The sequence below is a fragment of the Kogia breviceps genome, chromosome 19 (assembly GCF_026419965.1).
Source record: "Kogia breviceps isolate mKogBre1 chromosome 19, mKogBre1 haplotype 1, whole genome shotgun sequence".
NCBI lineage: Eukaryota > Metazoa > Chordata > Mammalia > Artiodactyla > Physeteridae > Kogia > Kogia breviceps.
Window position 1 is genome coordinate 45,246,426 of NC_081328.1, and position 13,959 is coordinate 45,260,384.

Below are 13,959 nucleotides of genomic sequence, written 5' to 3' on the forward strand. Positions count from 1 at the left end.
GAGATGTGTAAACGCGCTGCAAGCGGATACCCCAGCAGAACGTGCAGGGGGGCTTCCCTAGGTGCTGGGGCACTGTCAGACAGCAGGACAGGGCTGCCGGGTGTCGGCGTGCAGAGCTGGGTATGCGGAGAGGGGCTCGTGTCCATGGCCGGGAGGAGGCAGTGCCGGGTTCCAGGACCAAGGGCAGAAGGAGGTGGTGATGCAGGGTACGGAAGAGGATTTATTAGGGGTCAGCTAGCACAGATTCTTCCTGGGGGGGGGTGTGCCCTTCTGGTGGCGTCGTGGTGTGGGGGGCTGCTGTGTCAGCCTAGACAGAGGGAGGCGGCGGGGGGAGTGAGCTCTTAGGGCTGCGACTCTTGTTTATGTAGAGGCTGGAAGGAGAAAGTTATTGAGAAACAGGGCTGTTCCAGCGGCTGCAGTGGATTTCTTTTAAGTCCTGTTCGTTATTGTTTCACAGATTATCGGTTGCCAAGTGAGGAGGGAGCCCCCCAACTCCACCGAGCGATACACACGGTGGATCAACCAGCTGGCGCCCGACCAGCTGCTCACCCAGGTATGTCTGCCGTCTGCGGTTGGCCCCGGCCTCCCCGAGAGGGACTTTTCATGCTCTTAGCGCCTGTGTCTGCCTGCCTCCTGGGTGCCAGGCACAGTCCAGGTAGGCACTCCCTGGAGAAGGGGATTAGTGTTTCAGAGGAGCCCGGCCTGGGGAGGAGCTGGAGCCAGAGGGCAGGTGTGGAGGGTCCGGCTGGAGACCTGGGAGCAGGGCACCTACGGGCCAGCTGCGTAGGCTGAGGTGGACGGATTCAGAGGGCAGGAGGCGGGGGCTCGGGCAGCGCTGAGCTGCTGCAGGGCTGAGGTGTCCAGGAAAGGCCTGAGTGTCTGGCGGGGCGGGGCCATCCCCGAGCAGGGCCCCTGGAGGGGGGCCGGGTCTGGGGGAATGAGCTGAGACGCACCGTCTGGGTGGAGCCGGTCAGCAGACGTCGGGAGCCCTCGGAGCTAGAAGAGGGCGTGGGCTGAAATCAGACTAGAAGCCGCCACGAGCGGGGCCACGGCCTGGAGGAGGAGGTCAGGAAGAGGTTCTTGGTCTCAGCTGTGGGGTCCCGAAATCCATGGGACTTCGAGTGGGTCCACGACTGTGTGTTGTTGAGGTGTTGAGTGAGGACAAGAACCAAAGATTCTCTGTTCATCCACCTTTGAAAACAAGCCACTGCCTCCGCGTGCCAGCAGCCACTTAACGCTCCGTAGCCAATCACCCCAAAACAGAGACTTAAAACAGCCCCGGCCCTTGGGGGTGGGCCCAGGCCTGTTCCATTTGCCTCTTGGCCCAGCCCTGGCTGCCCCGCCGATGGCAAATGCTCCAGACTCTTGCTCCTGCTGGACGAGCTGCTCCCAGGACTCACCCTCCCACACCCCACCCAAGACCGGAGAAGTGTGCTCCTCAGGGTGGGGGCCCCAGTCAGAGGGGGAAGAGTGGGGAGCAGCCCCCCAAAGCCCAACCAGGAAGTAGCTGTAGAGGCCTGGAAACATTCTCCCCTCAGTGAGGTGCTGGGGTCTGTCCCATGTTGCGATTTCCCGTGATCCTGCCATATAATGAAGTGCTTTTTTCTAAACTCTGAATTTTGAAAACTGAAATCTTGGTATAATGGAATGATTTATAATGATAATCAGCTTCTGAAATTAGAGCTGCTTGTGATTATGGCATCAGGTGTTCTGTTCACTGAACTCAAAGTGACGCAGAAGAAACCCTGAGAGTTTCCTCTTGTGGGGCTGTTTCACATGCTTCTTTGGATAATCCAAGATTATTTACCCTTTCCTCTTCAGTGCTGGGTTTGCCAGTTGCTTCTGTTATCAAAATGACTTCACCAGCTTTTAAGTTCTATGCTGTTCATGCTGGTCCACACACACAAAAAGCACTTTTGCATTTGGATTTACTTTTCCCATTTTGAGATGAATATTCCAGTAATCGCCTAATAGCTACAGGTGGTGCACTGATAATAGGTAATAATAGTGATGCGTGAGGGCAGTGAGGGCACTGGGGAGGCTCAGTCACTGCTGCTCTCCCAGCCGTGAGGGAAGGAGAGGGGCCGGGGGATGTGGCCCACGTGGCCTCCTAGGAGCTGGCAGGGTCTCTGCTGTTGGTGGCGGGAGCTCACGGGTTGATACTGACAGTCACGCGGGATGGTTGCAGCTCTGTCCTGTCTGCACCAAGCGGCCCTGGATCACCGACAGCCACGGAGCGTCTGGTCGCTGCAGAGCTGTCGGGAGGGTGTCCTTCCGCGGGGCGGGGCATGCGAGGTGGTGAAGCTGAGTCCTCAACAGCTTCAGGCCTCTGAGCAGAAGGGAGTCTTCTCTCCAGGTGGTGAAGGTACCTGAAGGACAAGCCTTCGACCTTAGCATCCCGAGTTGGGAAGAGGGCCGAGGGCTCTGGGTACACAAGTTCTGGGTACCCCTTGCATCTCAGTTGGCATTTGGATATGAGTCTGCAAACCATCATTGGCGCATGGAGAATAAGCACGGGGTCTGTGACTCCTGTCGCCATCCATCTCCTGGTCCTTCCCTCCGTGGAGCAGGTCCAAGCTGCGGGTCACGGTTCTGGGATGTACCACCTGTTTACAGATGCCCTCCCAGGACGTGCACGGATGGTTTCAGAACAAAGGATCACGGCCGCCTCCGTGAAGAGCTAGTAAGAGCTTTCATATCCTAACTGGGAAATTAAAATGTCCCACTGAGTGTGAATCCCCTGGCCTGCAGTCAGCCCTGGGTCCCCCTCAGACGCGCAGCTCCGCACCTGCAAGGGGGCTCTGGAAACGCTCACCTCAGTCCCGAGTATTAGAGGGCCTGTGAGTAAGTGTAGAGGTGGCTGCGTGAGAGAAACTGCTGAGCTGGTTCCTGCCATGTGCTGGATTTTCTGGGAGAACGTGAGTCACGCAGAAACTGTGCGGCTGAACACGGAGGGTGTAATTTACATGCAGCACGTTCTCAGCCAGAAATGCAAGTTCTCAGCCTGGGGCAGACTTAACTGTTTACTGTTAAGCATCATAGAAATAATTAAGGTAGGGTCTTCCTAAACAGCATTTTTCTTTAGCAAGTTAGGGGAAATTAAAGTATAAAGTTTCTCAAAATAAAGTGAAAGAAGATATCTCTTATTTAAGCCATTTCTCAACTGTTACAGTCACAGAAATCACGAGCACTCTGTGGGGTCTTTGTTCATAGTCTAAACTGAGTCACATTTGTGAGGTGGGGAGCAGCGTGATTTGGTTTGATATTTGTGTGTCTACTCGAATGTCTGATTAGATACCCACCATGCACAAAGTTGAATCAGAGTACTGTAAAATTAACACTCTTCTAATTCCAAATAAACCAAGAGGTGGAAAGTTGTCTGGACAAATGGCCTGCAGCCTGTGCCAGCCTGAAAATGCACCTGTTTTAGGCAGTGCCCACTTTACACCTTCAGCGAGGAGCTGTTCCCAAGGGACCTGCATCTCTTGGATGGGGATGGGGGGGGGCAAAAGGGAGGCAAGGCCAGACCCCACCCCCACCTCAGAGGCTGCCCCTGGCGGGTCCTGGCAGCTCCAAGGAGGGTGGCTGGGTCCTTACCGAGGCCAGTGAGCCCAGCCCTAGCTGCCTGGAGTATGTGCTCAGGTCCACAGTGGAAGGAGGACAGCAGGAGTGGGTGAGGCTCCCCCTTCAGCCTGGCCCCACCTGGTCCTTGTCCTCCACGCCTGCTCCCAGCTTCCCTGGCACCTCTCTCCAGGGTCCATGCTTCCTTGGTGTCTTAGCCTGCTTGGGCTGCCATAACAAATGCAACAGACAGCTATTCCTCGCAGTCTGGGGGCTGGAAGTTCGAGATCAAGGTGCCAGCAGGTGGTTCCTCCTGAGGCCTCTCTCTTGGGCGAGAAGACGGTCGTCTCCACCCCGAGTCCTCACAGAGCCTTTCCTCTATGATCTCACTCACTCCCTGTGACTCTTGGATCAGGGCACCACCCGTATGACCTCATTTAACCTTAATTACCTCTTTAAAGGCTTCATCTCCAAATGCAGTCGCATGGGGGGTTAGGGCTGCAGTGGGCTTTGGGGTACACAATTCGGTCCATAGCATTTGGACACTCTCTTTGGCTCCTCCACAGCCCCTGGTGGTCTCCCCTGTTCTGTGTCCCCTGCCCCTGGGCCCACAGGACACAGTGGTATATGGACAGGGCTGCAGCGAAGAGAACAGCCCCCCTTCCTGTACAGCCTCTCCTTCGTGGCCCCGTGCGTTCCACAGGGAGGGTGTCACCCAGCTTTCGTCTGCCCGCAGCGTCTGGACAGCTTGGCATGAACATAAATGGGAAAAATTTACAACCCACCTGCCAGCACTAATGCACAAACTCTCACTTTATCCAGTATCCGAGGACTCCAGACAAGCAAAATTTCTAGATAATTAAAGTTTACCCCTGTAAGTACAGACTCTTTACCTAAACCAGCACGCCCCAAACTTGTTTAATCATAAAATAGCTCAAAAACTTGAAAACAATGCAGATCCCTCATCTACTCCCATAGAGTTTCTGATTTAGTGGCTCAGGGAATGTGCATTTTTAACACATGCCTGAATTTTTTATTTTTATTTTTTTTGTGGTACGCGGGTCTCTCAGTGTTGTGGCCCCTCCCGTTGCGGAGCACAGGCTCCAGACGCGCAGACTCAGCGGCCATGGCTCACGGGCCCAGCCGCTCCACGGCATGTGGGATCTTCCCGGACCGGGGCACGAACCCGCGTCCCCTGCATCGGCAGGCGGACTCTCAACCACCGCGCCACCAGGGAAGCCCCGCCTGAATATTTTTGATGAAACTCTTTGAGAACGTTATTCCTGCCTCTAATCTGGAGGCCAGGCTCCTGGTACCTGCACAGAGAAACTGCTTCCCCACTGGATCGTAGAGTCATTTTACAAAGCCTAACCAATTAAAAATTTTGTATTTTGAAATAACTCCAGACTCACATAGAAGTTGCAAAAATAGTCGAGTTCCTGTGTGCCCTTCACCCAGCTCCCCATTCGTAACACACCCGCAGTACGGGGTTCAAACCAGAAGATGCACGCTGGCACAGCCCTGCTTGGAGTTCACCCATTCTTGTTGGGGAGGGGTGGGGGGCTTATGGAATTTCATCACGCGTCTGCATCAGCACAGCCCCTGCCACAGTCAGGACATGGGACTATCCTGCCCCCCAGAGAAACTGCTTCCTAGTCACACTTTCTCCTGCCCCTGCCCCTGGCAACAACTTCTCTGTCCCCTTCACTGGAGTTCGGTCATTTGAGACAGTTATATCAGTGGAACCGTGCCTTTTTCATTCCGCATTGTGACTTTGAGATGATAGTTTGTTCCTCCTGTTGCCAAGAGAGTCCAGTTGGCAGGGACGTGCCCGTCATTGTGGGGCTGTGACAAGCAGGGCCGCCGAGACCCTGATGGACGGGCTTCACTTCCTGGGACAAGCACCGGAGTCGGGACTGTGCATCTGTGTTCTCGCTGAAGTCCACGCGAGGCTCCGGAGGGGCCGTGCCGTTTCCCCTCTCGGCACTTGGTGGCGTCAGACTTTCCGTACCAGTCGTTCCGTGGTGTCTCGTCACTGCTCTGCCTTGCATTTTCCTAATAGCAGTTTTTTATGTGCTTGTTCACCATCCACTAAGCGTCTGTTCTGATCTTTTGCCCATTCTCTTATTGGATTGTTTGTTTTCTTGCTATTGAGTTTGAGTTTCCTTGTGGACAGGATTCCCTTGTTAGGTGTGTTTGCAAGTCTTTTCTCCTTATCTATGGCTTTTCTTTCATCTACTTAACAAGAGTCTTTCACAGAGCCAAAGTTTTTAATTTTGGTGAAGTCCAACTCATCTATTTTTTAAATAGATTGTGCTTTGGGTATCGGTGTCTAAGGATGCTTTATGTAACTATAGGTCACAAAGATTTTTCTCCTAAAGTTTTATAGTTTTACGTTTTACATTTAGAGCTATGATTCATTTTAAGTTGGTTTTTGCATAAGGAGGAGGTTTGGATCAAGGTTCTTTTTTTTTTCTTTTGCTTACAGATGTCCAAGTGTTTCCACACCATTTTTGTTGAGAATACTACCTTCCTTTATTGCTTTTGCCCTTTGTCAAAAACCAGTCAGCTGTACTCGTGTGGGTGTGTTTCTGGGCCATTCTGTTGCATTGATCTGTGTGTCACTCCATGGCTACACTCTCCTGGTCACTGTAGCTGTAGAGGAAGTTTGAAATCAGTTAGTGTGGTTCCTCCAACTTCATTCTTCTTTTTCAAAATTATTTTTGCTATTCTAGTTCCTTTACCTTTTCAAATACTGAGCAGTCCTTCAGTTCTGAGCAGACACTGACTGGGTGTCCTAAAAAACTCAGTTCTGACTCCACCTGCCTGGAGACAGCGTCAGGTCCCACAGATTAAGGGCTCAGTCCTACAAGACTGCCTCACTTCAGCCCAATCACAAGTCCAGGTCGTCACCTGTGCTTCCACCTGACTGGCTATAAATCAGGGTTCCCACGACCCCCTCCTCTGTCAGTTAATTTGCTTGAACCACTCACAGAACTCAGAGAAACATTCACTTATGTTTACAGTTTACTGTCGTGGATATGATGAAGAATACAGGTGAACAGGTGCGTAGAGTGGGGTCCAGAAGCGTCCTGAGAACAAGAGCTTCTGTCCCCAAAGAACATGAAGATCCACCCACATTTCGTGGATGGTGGCCTCTGGGCGGGGACATTGCCTGTGTCACCCCCGTCACCCCTACCTGACCACCGCGACTTTCTGGGACAGTGGTCCTCCTTGATTCTGTTGCCCAGCCTGAGGCAGGTTCCGCTCGGGTCTAGCTCTAACCTGGATTCACACTGGGAAGGGGCCCCTGAGAAACCGGTGCCCAGCTCTTGTTGATTTGACACAGCACAGTCCAGCATACTGTACTGAGATTTCTTTTTACGTGGAGGAATGTAAATTAGCGAAGAATAATTTGGAAAAATTTGCTAGAACCAAAGATGTGGGCTGCCAGATGAAAAGGGCCCTTGGGTATCTTGCCAGGGTATGAGAGAAGACCCTTCCCAGAATTTAAAGCCCTTGGGCAGTTCAGAGAGAAGAATAACAGGAACAAATGTGGTCTTGGATTTCTCAACAATTGCAGTGGAATCTGTAAGACACTGGGACACAAGTTTCAAAATTCTCACAGAAATGGTTGTGAATGTTGAATTCTATGCCTAACGAAATTGTCAATCGTGTGAAAATATAACAAGGACTTTTTCATATAGGGATTCAAAATATTTGTGTCTTACAAAAGCTTTCTGAGAAATTTACTGGAAGACATTCCATAAAATTAAGAAGCAAATTGAAGAGGAGGAAGATACGAGATTTAGGAAGCAGGTCTCCAACCTGGGAGGGAGGCCAGAAGCAGCCCAGGAAGGAGTGGGGAGACAGAATAAGTGCTTTACACACAAGGACCACAGGGCTCCTTTCTCTTAAATTACAGAAACGCTCAATTAGGGAGGGAGGAAAACAATGGAGAGGCCTTTGTGTACAATGGGATGTGACAGGGGCGACCACATCCAACCAGCTCCTAGCGCGTGAATGAAGCCGCGACAGCAAAGGAGCAGAAAGGCACCAAGAAGAACAGAGAAGTAGAAGGAGGAAGTTCTGGGCAGATTACCTCTCAAAATGGGAAGATAGAGAAGTGCATCCGCGGGAAATACCAGATGCTCATGTTTTTATTCTAATCCAGTACCTGCGACATTCCGACGGCCCTGGCTTCTCGACTGCGCGCTACAGCCCCTTGTCTCCGTCTCCCGAGGCCACTGGGCTCACCCTGGGTACCGAGAGGGTCATGTCCAGCCCAGCTGAAGGACACTCGTGTGTGTGTGTGTTTGATGTTCTAGTTGTTCACGGAGGGGACCAAGCCACCCTTTACTCTGGTCACCCCTCCCCTAACGAGCAGCCCCTGACCATCTCCTCTGTACTTGCCATTCCACATACATTTTCTTTAAAAAATAGAAAAAGGATAACTTTTTTAAAAGTTGAAACATTTCGGGGCTCCAAAGATGCAGAAAATACACCTCCCCCTTTGCTGCAGCGCGAGCCCCTGGATGACCCCCTTGCTACTCGGTCTCGTGCGCAGCCTGGCCCCTCGTCCCTTCCTGGACAGTGTACCCAAGATCCCCCCTTCAGGTTCTGCTGCTTGAGCCCGTGAAGGTCCCCACTGTGAGCGATGGGTCCGGAGGCTACGCGATGTTCCTCACTCACGTGAGACCCCAGGGCCCTCAGGGCAGCTGCAGCCTCTCCACTGCGGAACGTTTGCTGTCGGCAGCACGTTCCTCAGCTTATACCCTGAGGCAGTCACCCCTGCAGCCAGCAGCTCCACTCTGGGACGTCAGTCTTGGTCAGCCGCACCACCTCCCTGTTTCCTGACCCACCCGCGGCCTCCCCAAAGCCGGCTGACAGAAGTGCCGACCTTGGTGATCTGCGTGGGGTGCCACACGATCCTTCTCTGTTGACAAGGACCCAGGAGAAGCAGGAGAGTTTGATAGGATGCTCTTGAGTGGCTGAGAGCCAGGGCAGGGATGCAGGTGTCCCCCACCCACCCCTGGGGGCAACAGGGCAGAGGCTCACCCTGTGGGGTCGGAGCCACAGGGGTCAGGGGCCAGCTGGCCCAGGAGGCTCTCATGAGGTCCAGGGCTCAGGCCACACTGCAGGTCAACAGCGGCCCTGGTAAAAAAGTTCTGGTGTCCTGCTCCCCGGGTCCCTGCTGGATTGGGCGCCCCCCTCCCACCTGCCCTCAGGTTGCTGCCCCAGAGGCCCTGTCCTCTGTCTCCCCTCCAGCCAGCGCTCAGTTTCATAGTTGGTAAAATGCAAGGGTTTAGCAGCTACACCCAGACTCCAGGGCCAACGATCTGTGTGAACCACACATTTGAAGGTATTTAGCAAAACTAAGTGAAGGTAACTTCAGCCGATTGAGAAGGCAGGGCATGAGATGGAATCACAGGGGTTCTTTCCTGCCTGTGGGACCGGGCCTCCCACGTGCCCCTGACCCCACTCTTGTGTCTACTCTGTCGTAGCTGCTTTGAAAGACCTTTCCTGTCATCCAAGTGGAGTCTCTACAGCTAGGCGGTTAGAACCCACCTGGGTCTACCAGACAATTACATTTCACATATTCATTCAGCTAGGTGTGTCTTTCCCTTAAAAATTTGTCCTTCACAGCTCAATGGTTTTTACGTAATTCTAATCAGTTAACATGCATAAAATTTTAAAAGTACATATTTTTAAGTGGATTAACCTGTACTGTTTTTCTTCACTTCCTCATTTAAAAGGAGTATCTGCGTTATAGAGCCATGGTACAGTAGCAACTTTTAGTTGAAAAAATGGTTACTTACCAACTTTCTCCAAAAAGTACTATTGAGTAAAGAAACTTTGTATTGATGTCTGTGTCTTTATTCAATCTAGAAGCCATAGGTTTTGGATTTCATATCAAAGTTTCTTTTTGTTGCTATGTGGGTGTTAAAATGTCAGAATCCTGGAAAATTTGTTATCTGTCTAAAGATAGTCTTGCAACAAATTAGAATTTAGAAATGAGGATAATAAACCACAGGAATCTGGAAATGAGTCATATAAACTTTGCTCTTTTTCTCTAAGAAGAATTCATATCACTTCCTGGTAAGATATAGCTAATGAGGTCTATAAATTTCATTAAATGCTTCATTTTCTTTCTTAACTCAAGGGCTTCTCCTTTCTAAATAAAAAACGGAGCCCATTTTAAGTCCATTATCCTTACTTTTGTGTTTTTAAAGCACCAGAAGCATTAAAAAGTATCCATCCGAATCCATATGTTTTCACGTAATTTTCTTGAGAACCAAGGTGGACTCTGTTCAGGACAAAGTATGGCCAGTAGCTTATGGAGTGTTTCAGTTTGTGCTGTATACTCCCCAAGGCACACTGGAAGATTTTTAACTTGTATGAGCTACATAGAATTTTAGTTTTGCAAAGTGCACTTTCTGTTGGTGGCAAAATAAGGGGAGAGCCCCAAAGCAAACTTCCAGGTCCCAGAACAGCAGCATGGCCCCTGAGCCTTGCCTAGGAGCCCCTTCTTTTCAACAAAGTTTTAAGAAACTAGATTATCTGATTATTCACTTGGTGACATATCAGAACCAGAAGAGGGAGTGATACCTCAAGAGTGAGAGGAAACAAAAATCGATGAAAAGGAATCATTAGCAACTGGAAGCTTGGTGATCCTGGGGAGGTCTCCTCAGCCCACCTGCACTCTCCCCTGTGTGCACTCCTCCCCTCACCTGTGTGCACTCCTCCCGCTCACCTGTGTGCACTCCTCCCCCTCCCCTGTGTGCACTCACAGTAGGACACCAGTGGTGGCCTCGTGACCTGAAGCATTGTGTCACCTTTGCCCAGCAACCAGGGTCCTTCTGCTCCTTCAGAACTTGCCTTTTCTCACCCAGAGGAGCTCACCTCGGTCCTCTGGGAACCAGGGCTGCAGCCGCTGCCTCACCACAGACAGGTGGCCTTCGTGCATCTTGGGGGGCTGTTTGGCTCCACTGTGAAGAGGTTTGATCCTCTGTCTGGTTGGTTGTAGATCTGCAGTGTCTGGGAACAGATGTCTGACTCATAATTGGATATCAGAGTAGAGATGCTGTTCGGCCCTGATGTCCAGCTGCTGCCCTCACTTCAGGTGCCACAGGAGTTCGGGGGCATCAGGTGCCTGCATTCTGCGTGAACGTCATCATAGATGGTCCGAGAAAAATCACTGGGATGTGTCCTGATGTTGCAGATAGGACCTGTCATCCCAAATAGGTCCTGTGCTGCAGAGGGTACTGGCCTGATCTGTTCACATAACAGCTTCTGACCATTTTAGAAAAACTCTTCTTTTACATACTCACCCCTCCTCAAGTAAAACGAGCTCTTTCCTGAAGACATTCTTTATGGTCCAGAGGGAGGGATGCAATTCCCGTAGAAATACAAAGTACTAGTGAGGTGAAGACGGTATTTGTAAAACATATCACTGAAAACCAACTGAATGACTTCCCATATGCTGGAAACAAAGGCCACTTGCTGGGACTCCCGGAGCCAGCCGTGGCCCTTCCTTGGAGGGACCGAGGGATGGGGTGGAAGGTGGGACCTGCTCCCTGTGCTTTCAACCTGCCAGAGGCAGCCCAGGACGCGGCGCCACATCCTGCCAGTCGTGCAGCCTCGCCGGGTGTTTCTGGGGAAAAGGAGCTCCCAGAACAGTTTGCTGGCGAGGTGCATTTGTGTTCCCAGGTGCTGTGTGGTCAGCTGCAAGGTTTGACGCTGCTGTCCATGGGCCAGCTAGCTCTTCCCACCCCCGTGGCCGCAGGCAGCCTCCCTCCTTGCGGCCTGAGCGCCCTCTGCTGGGGCCTGCACACCCTCACTGTGCTGTGTCATCTGAGTAAGACTAAATGACCTGTAACTTACACCTCAACATACGATAATATAGAAAAAAGCAATGAAAGCATTTTACACCTCTTGGATCTATTTATTTAGGTTTCAGGAATTCTGAGTTCTAGGGGACTGTTTCCGCAACTCTCTGTACTGCATTTAATCACACACCCTACAGTTGGAGGAGAGGTGCAGGGGAGATACTAGCCTATTCCAGGTTTAAGTAATCAAAGAAGCAATTTTTATTTAAATTAAAGTCATGCTCCACTGCTTACCACTTAAACCAGGGGTTGGCAGACTGGCTGGAGGGCCAAATCTCTTCCGCTGCCTGTTTTTGTAAATAAAGTTTTATTGGCACACAGCCATGCCCATTTGTTAACGTCGTGTTGTCTGGGACTGCTTTTGCATTGCAGTAGCAGAGCTGAGTACCTGTGACACAAACCCTAAAATGTTAGCATCTGGACCTTTACAGAAAAAGTTTGCTGACTCCAAGTGAGGCAGTGGTGCAGCTAATTCGCCAGCACCAGACTGTAATGTCCTTAGTATGTGTGTTCTCTGGGCCAGGAAGTGGTCTGCAGTCACTATGGGATCGTTCTGTCTTTCTTAGAAAGCTCTCAGAGAGATGGTATTATCCACACCGTTTTCCTTGCAAGGAGATTGAGGGCTGGCGGCGAAGGGCATTGCTGGGCCTGAAGGCGTTCGCTCTTCCCATTTGCTTATTTTCACCACCTTGGCATTTATCTCTTACATTCATCTTGAACGTCTTAGACGTGCCGTTTTTGCGTGGCTCTCTCTCTCTTTCACAAGAAAGAAGATGCAGCAGATTAGATCAGGGTTTAGTTCTGTTTCTTCTCACCCTCAGAGCCTCTCACCCAGATCATGGCCAGGGTCAGCAGCTCGGGTGGGCCAGGGTGTGCGTGTCCAACAGGTCCTCGGGGCCTCACCTTGAGGACCGGAGGGAGGGAGGGTCAGACGCAGTCCCAGCCCCACACAGGGTCTCTCCTGGAGGCCTGCTGTCTGGTCACTGGCATTTGGAATCACTGAACACCTGTGCAGTAATCTGTGACTTGCATGCAAGTTGTATGGCAGAGGTAGATGGAAATATTTCCTAAGAAAACCCTTTTCTTTGAAATTTAAAAAGTGTATAAGCTCCTCCCACCCCTCAACTTGCCACACACACACCGTTTAAAGAAACACAAGAGTTTACTCAGCAGACGTGTTTCTCTTTCTTCATGTGCTTTAGCTTAAATTGTTCATGTGGCCGGCCCAGCCCATGTGAGGTGAGCAGGAAGCAGATAAATGCCATCCGGCCTCTGGTTCTGATGCTACAGTAACTGTAGCTGATACAATTGAACTTCAGTCGTGGAAAGGACAGTCCTGGGGAAAAGAAAGGTCACAGCTCCTGTCTGAGTCATTTAACTGATTAAAGGGGATAACCTGGAGCAAACCAGCCCCCACCGGGGCGTACAGCGTATGAAGGTGCTGGAGGGAGCCAAGCCCACCGTGGAACCTGCTAGAATGTGCCGGCGAAACTCCCGGTCCCATGAATCTGTGATTAATTCTTACCCTGGCCTCCTCGTTAAGAAGGAAGCTGTGTGTTGAGTGGCCATTTCCCATGTGCAATTTACTGGAGGTAAAGAATGAGCATAGGGACTTCCCTGGTGGCGCAGTGGTTAAGAATCCGCCTGCCAATGCAGGGGACACGGGTTCGAGCCCTGGTCCGGAAAGATCCCACATGCCGCGGAGCAACTAAGCCCATGTGCCACAACTACTGAGCCCACGTGCTGCAACTACTGAGCCCATATGCTGCAACTACTGAAGCCCACACGCGTAGAGCCCGTACTCCGCAACAAGAGAAGCCACCGTAATGAGAAGCCCGCTCACTGCAACAAAGAGTAGCCCCCGCTCGCCGCAACCAGAGGAAGCCTGCGCGCAGCAAGACCCAACGCAGCCAAAAAAATAAATTAAAATTTATTAAAAAAAAAAAAAAAAAGAATGAACGTAAACTGCTCGTTGGAGTCACATGTAATCTGGTCTGGAGAATCACACAGGCAGGGACCCTTGAAGCAAACGGGGACATTCTCATCATAGTTCGTTTGATGTAGTTCATCTGGCAGCCCCAATCCAGTGGAAGCCAACGTCCTTTTTCTCAGGTGTGTCTGGGTGTTCATGTGAGTATTAAGGCAAAGGTAGGATGCAGCCCCTCAGCCATAGGTGGCAGGAGGCTGCTGGTGTCTTAAGTCATGGGTGACTGTTGGAAGCAGGAACAAAGGAAAGCTTGAAAGAAACCATCGTGATGAGCCAACTTCTCTTTGGATTTTGAAAATAATTGCATTGTTCTGATGGGACCAAAAGAAGTGACCACCAAACTTATACTTTCTTTGCTCTTTTTTGTTCCATGTTTATTCTTTTGTTCCCATTATCCTTTCAGGTAATGCAGGGTTGTGGCAGTGCCTGGTGTGTGTCACAATTTCATTCCTCTTCGTGGCTGAATAATATTCCATCGTGTGTATGTACTGTTTATACTACATTTTGTTTGTCCCTTCACAT

General features: G+C 50.9%; 1 protein-coding gene across 4 annotated transcripts in view; it reads left to right on the forward strand.

Annotated features, from left to right (window-relative positions):
* B3GNTL1 (UDP-GlcNAc:betaGal beta-1,3-N-acetylglucosaminyltransferase like 1) overlaps nucleotides 1-13,959 on the forward strand; it is a 105,046-nt gene that overhangs the window by 50,780 nt on the left and 40,307 nt on the right. For all 4 annotated transcript variants that reach the window (XR_009332500.2, XM_059046975.2, XM_067021303.1 and 1 more), the window contains exon 6: nucleotides 458-553. Coding sequence is in view for 3 of the 4 variants with exons in the window: in XM_059046975.2 (XP_058902958.1) it covers nucleotides 458-553 (96 nt within the window). In the remaining variant the exon portion in view is untranslated. The remainder of the gene's footprint in view (nucleotides 1-457; nucleotides 554-13,959) is intronic.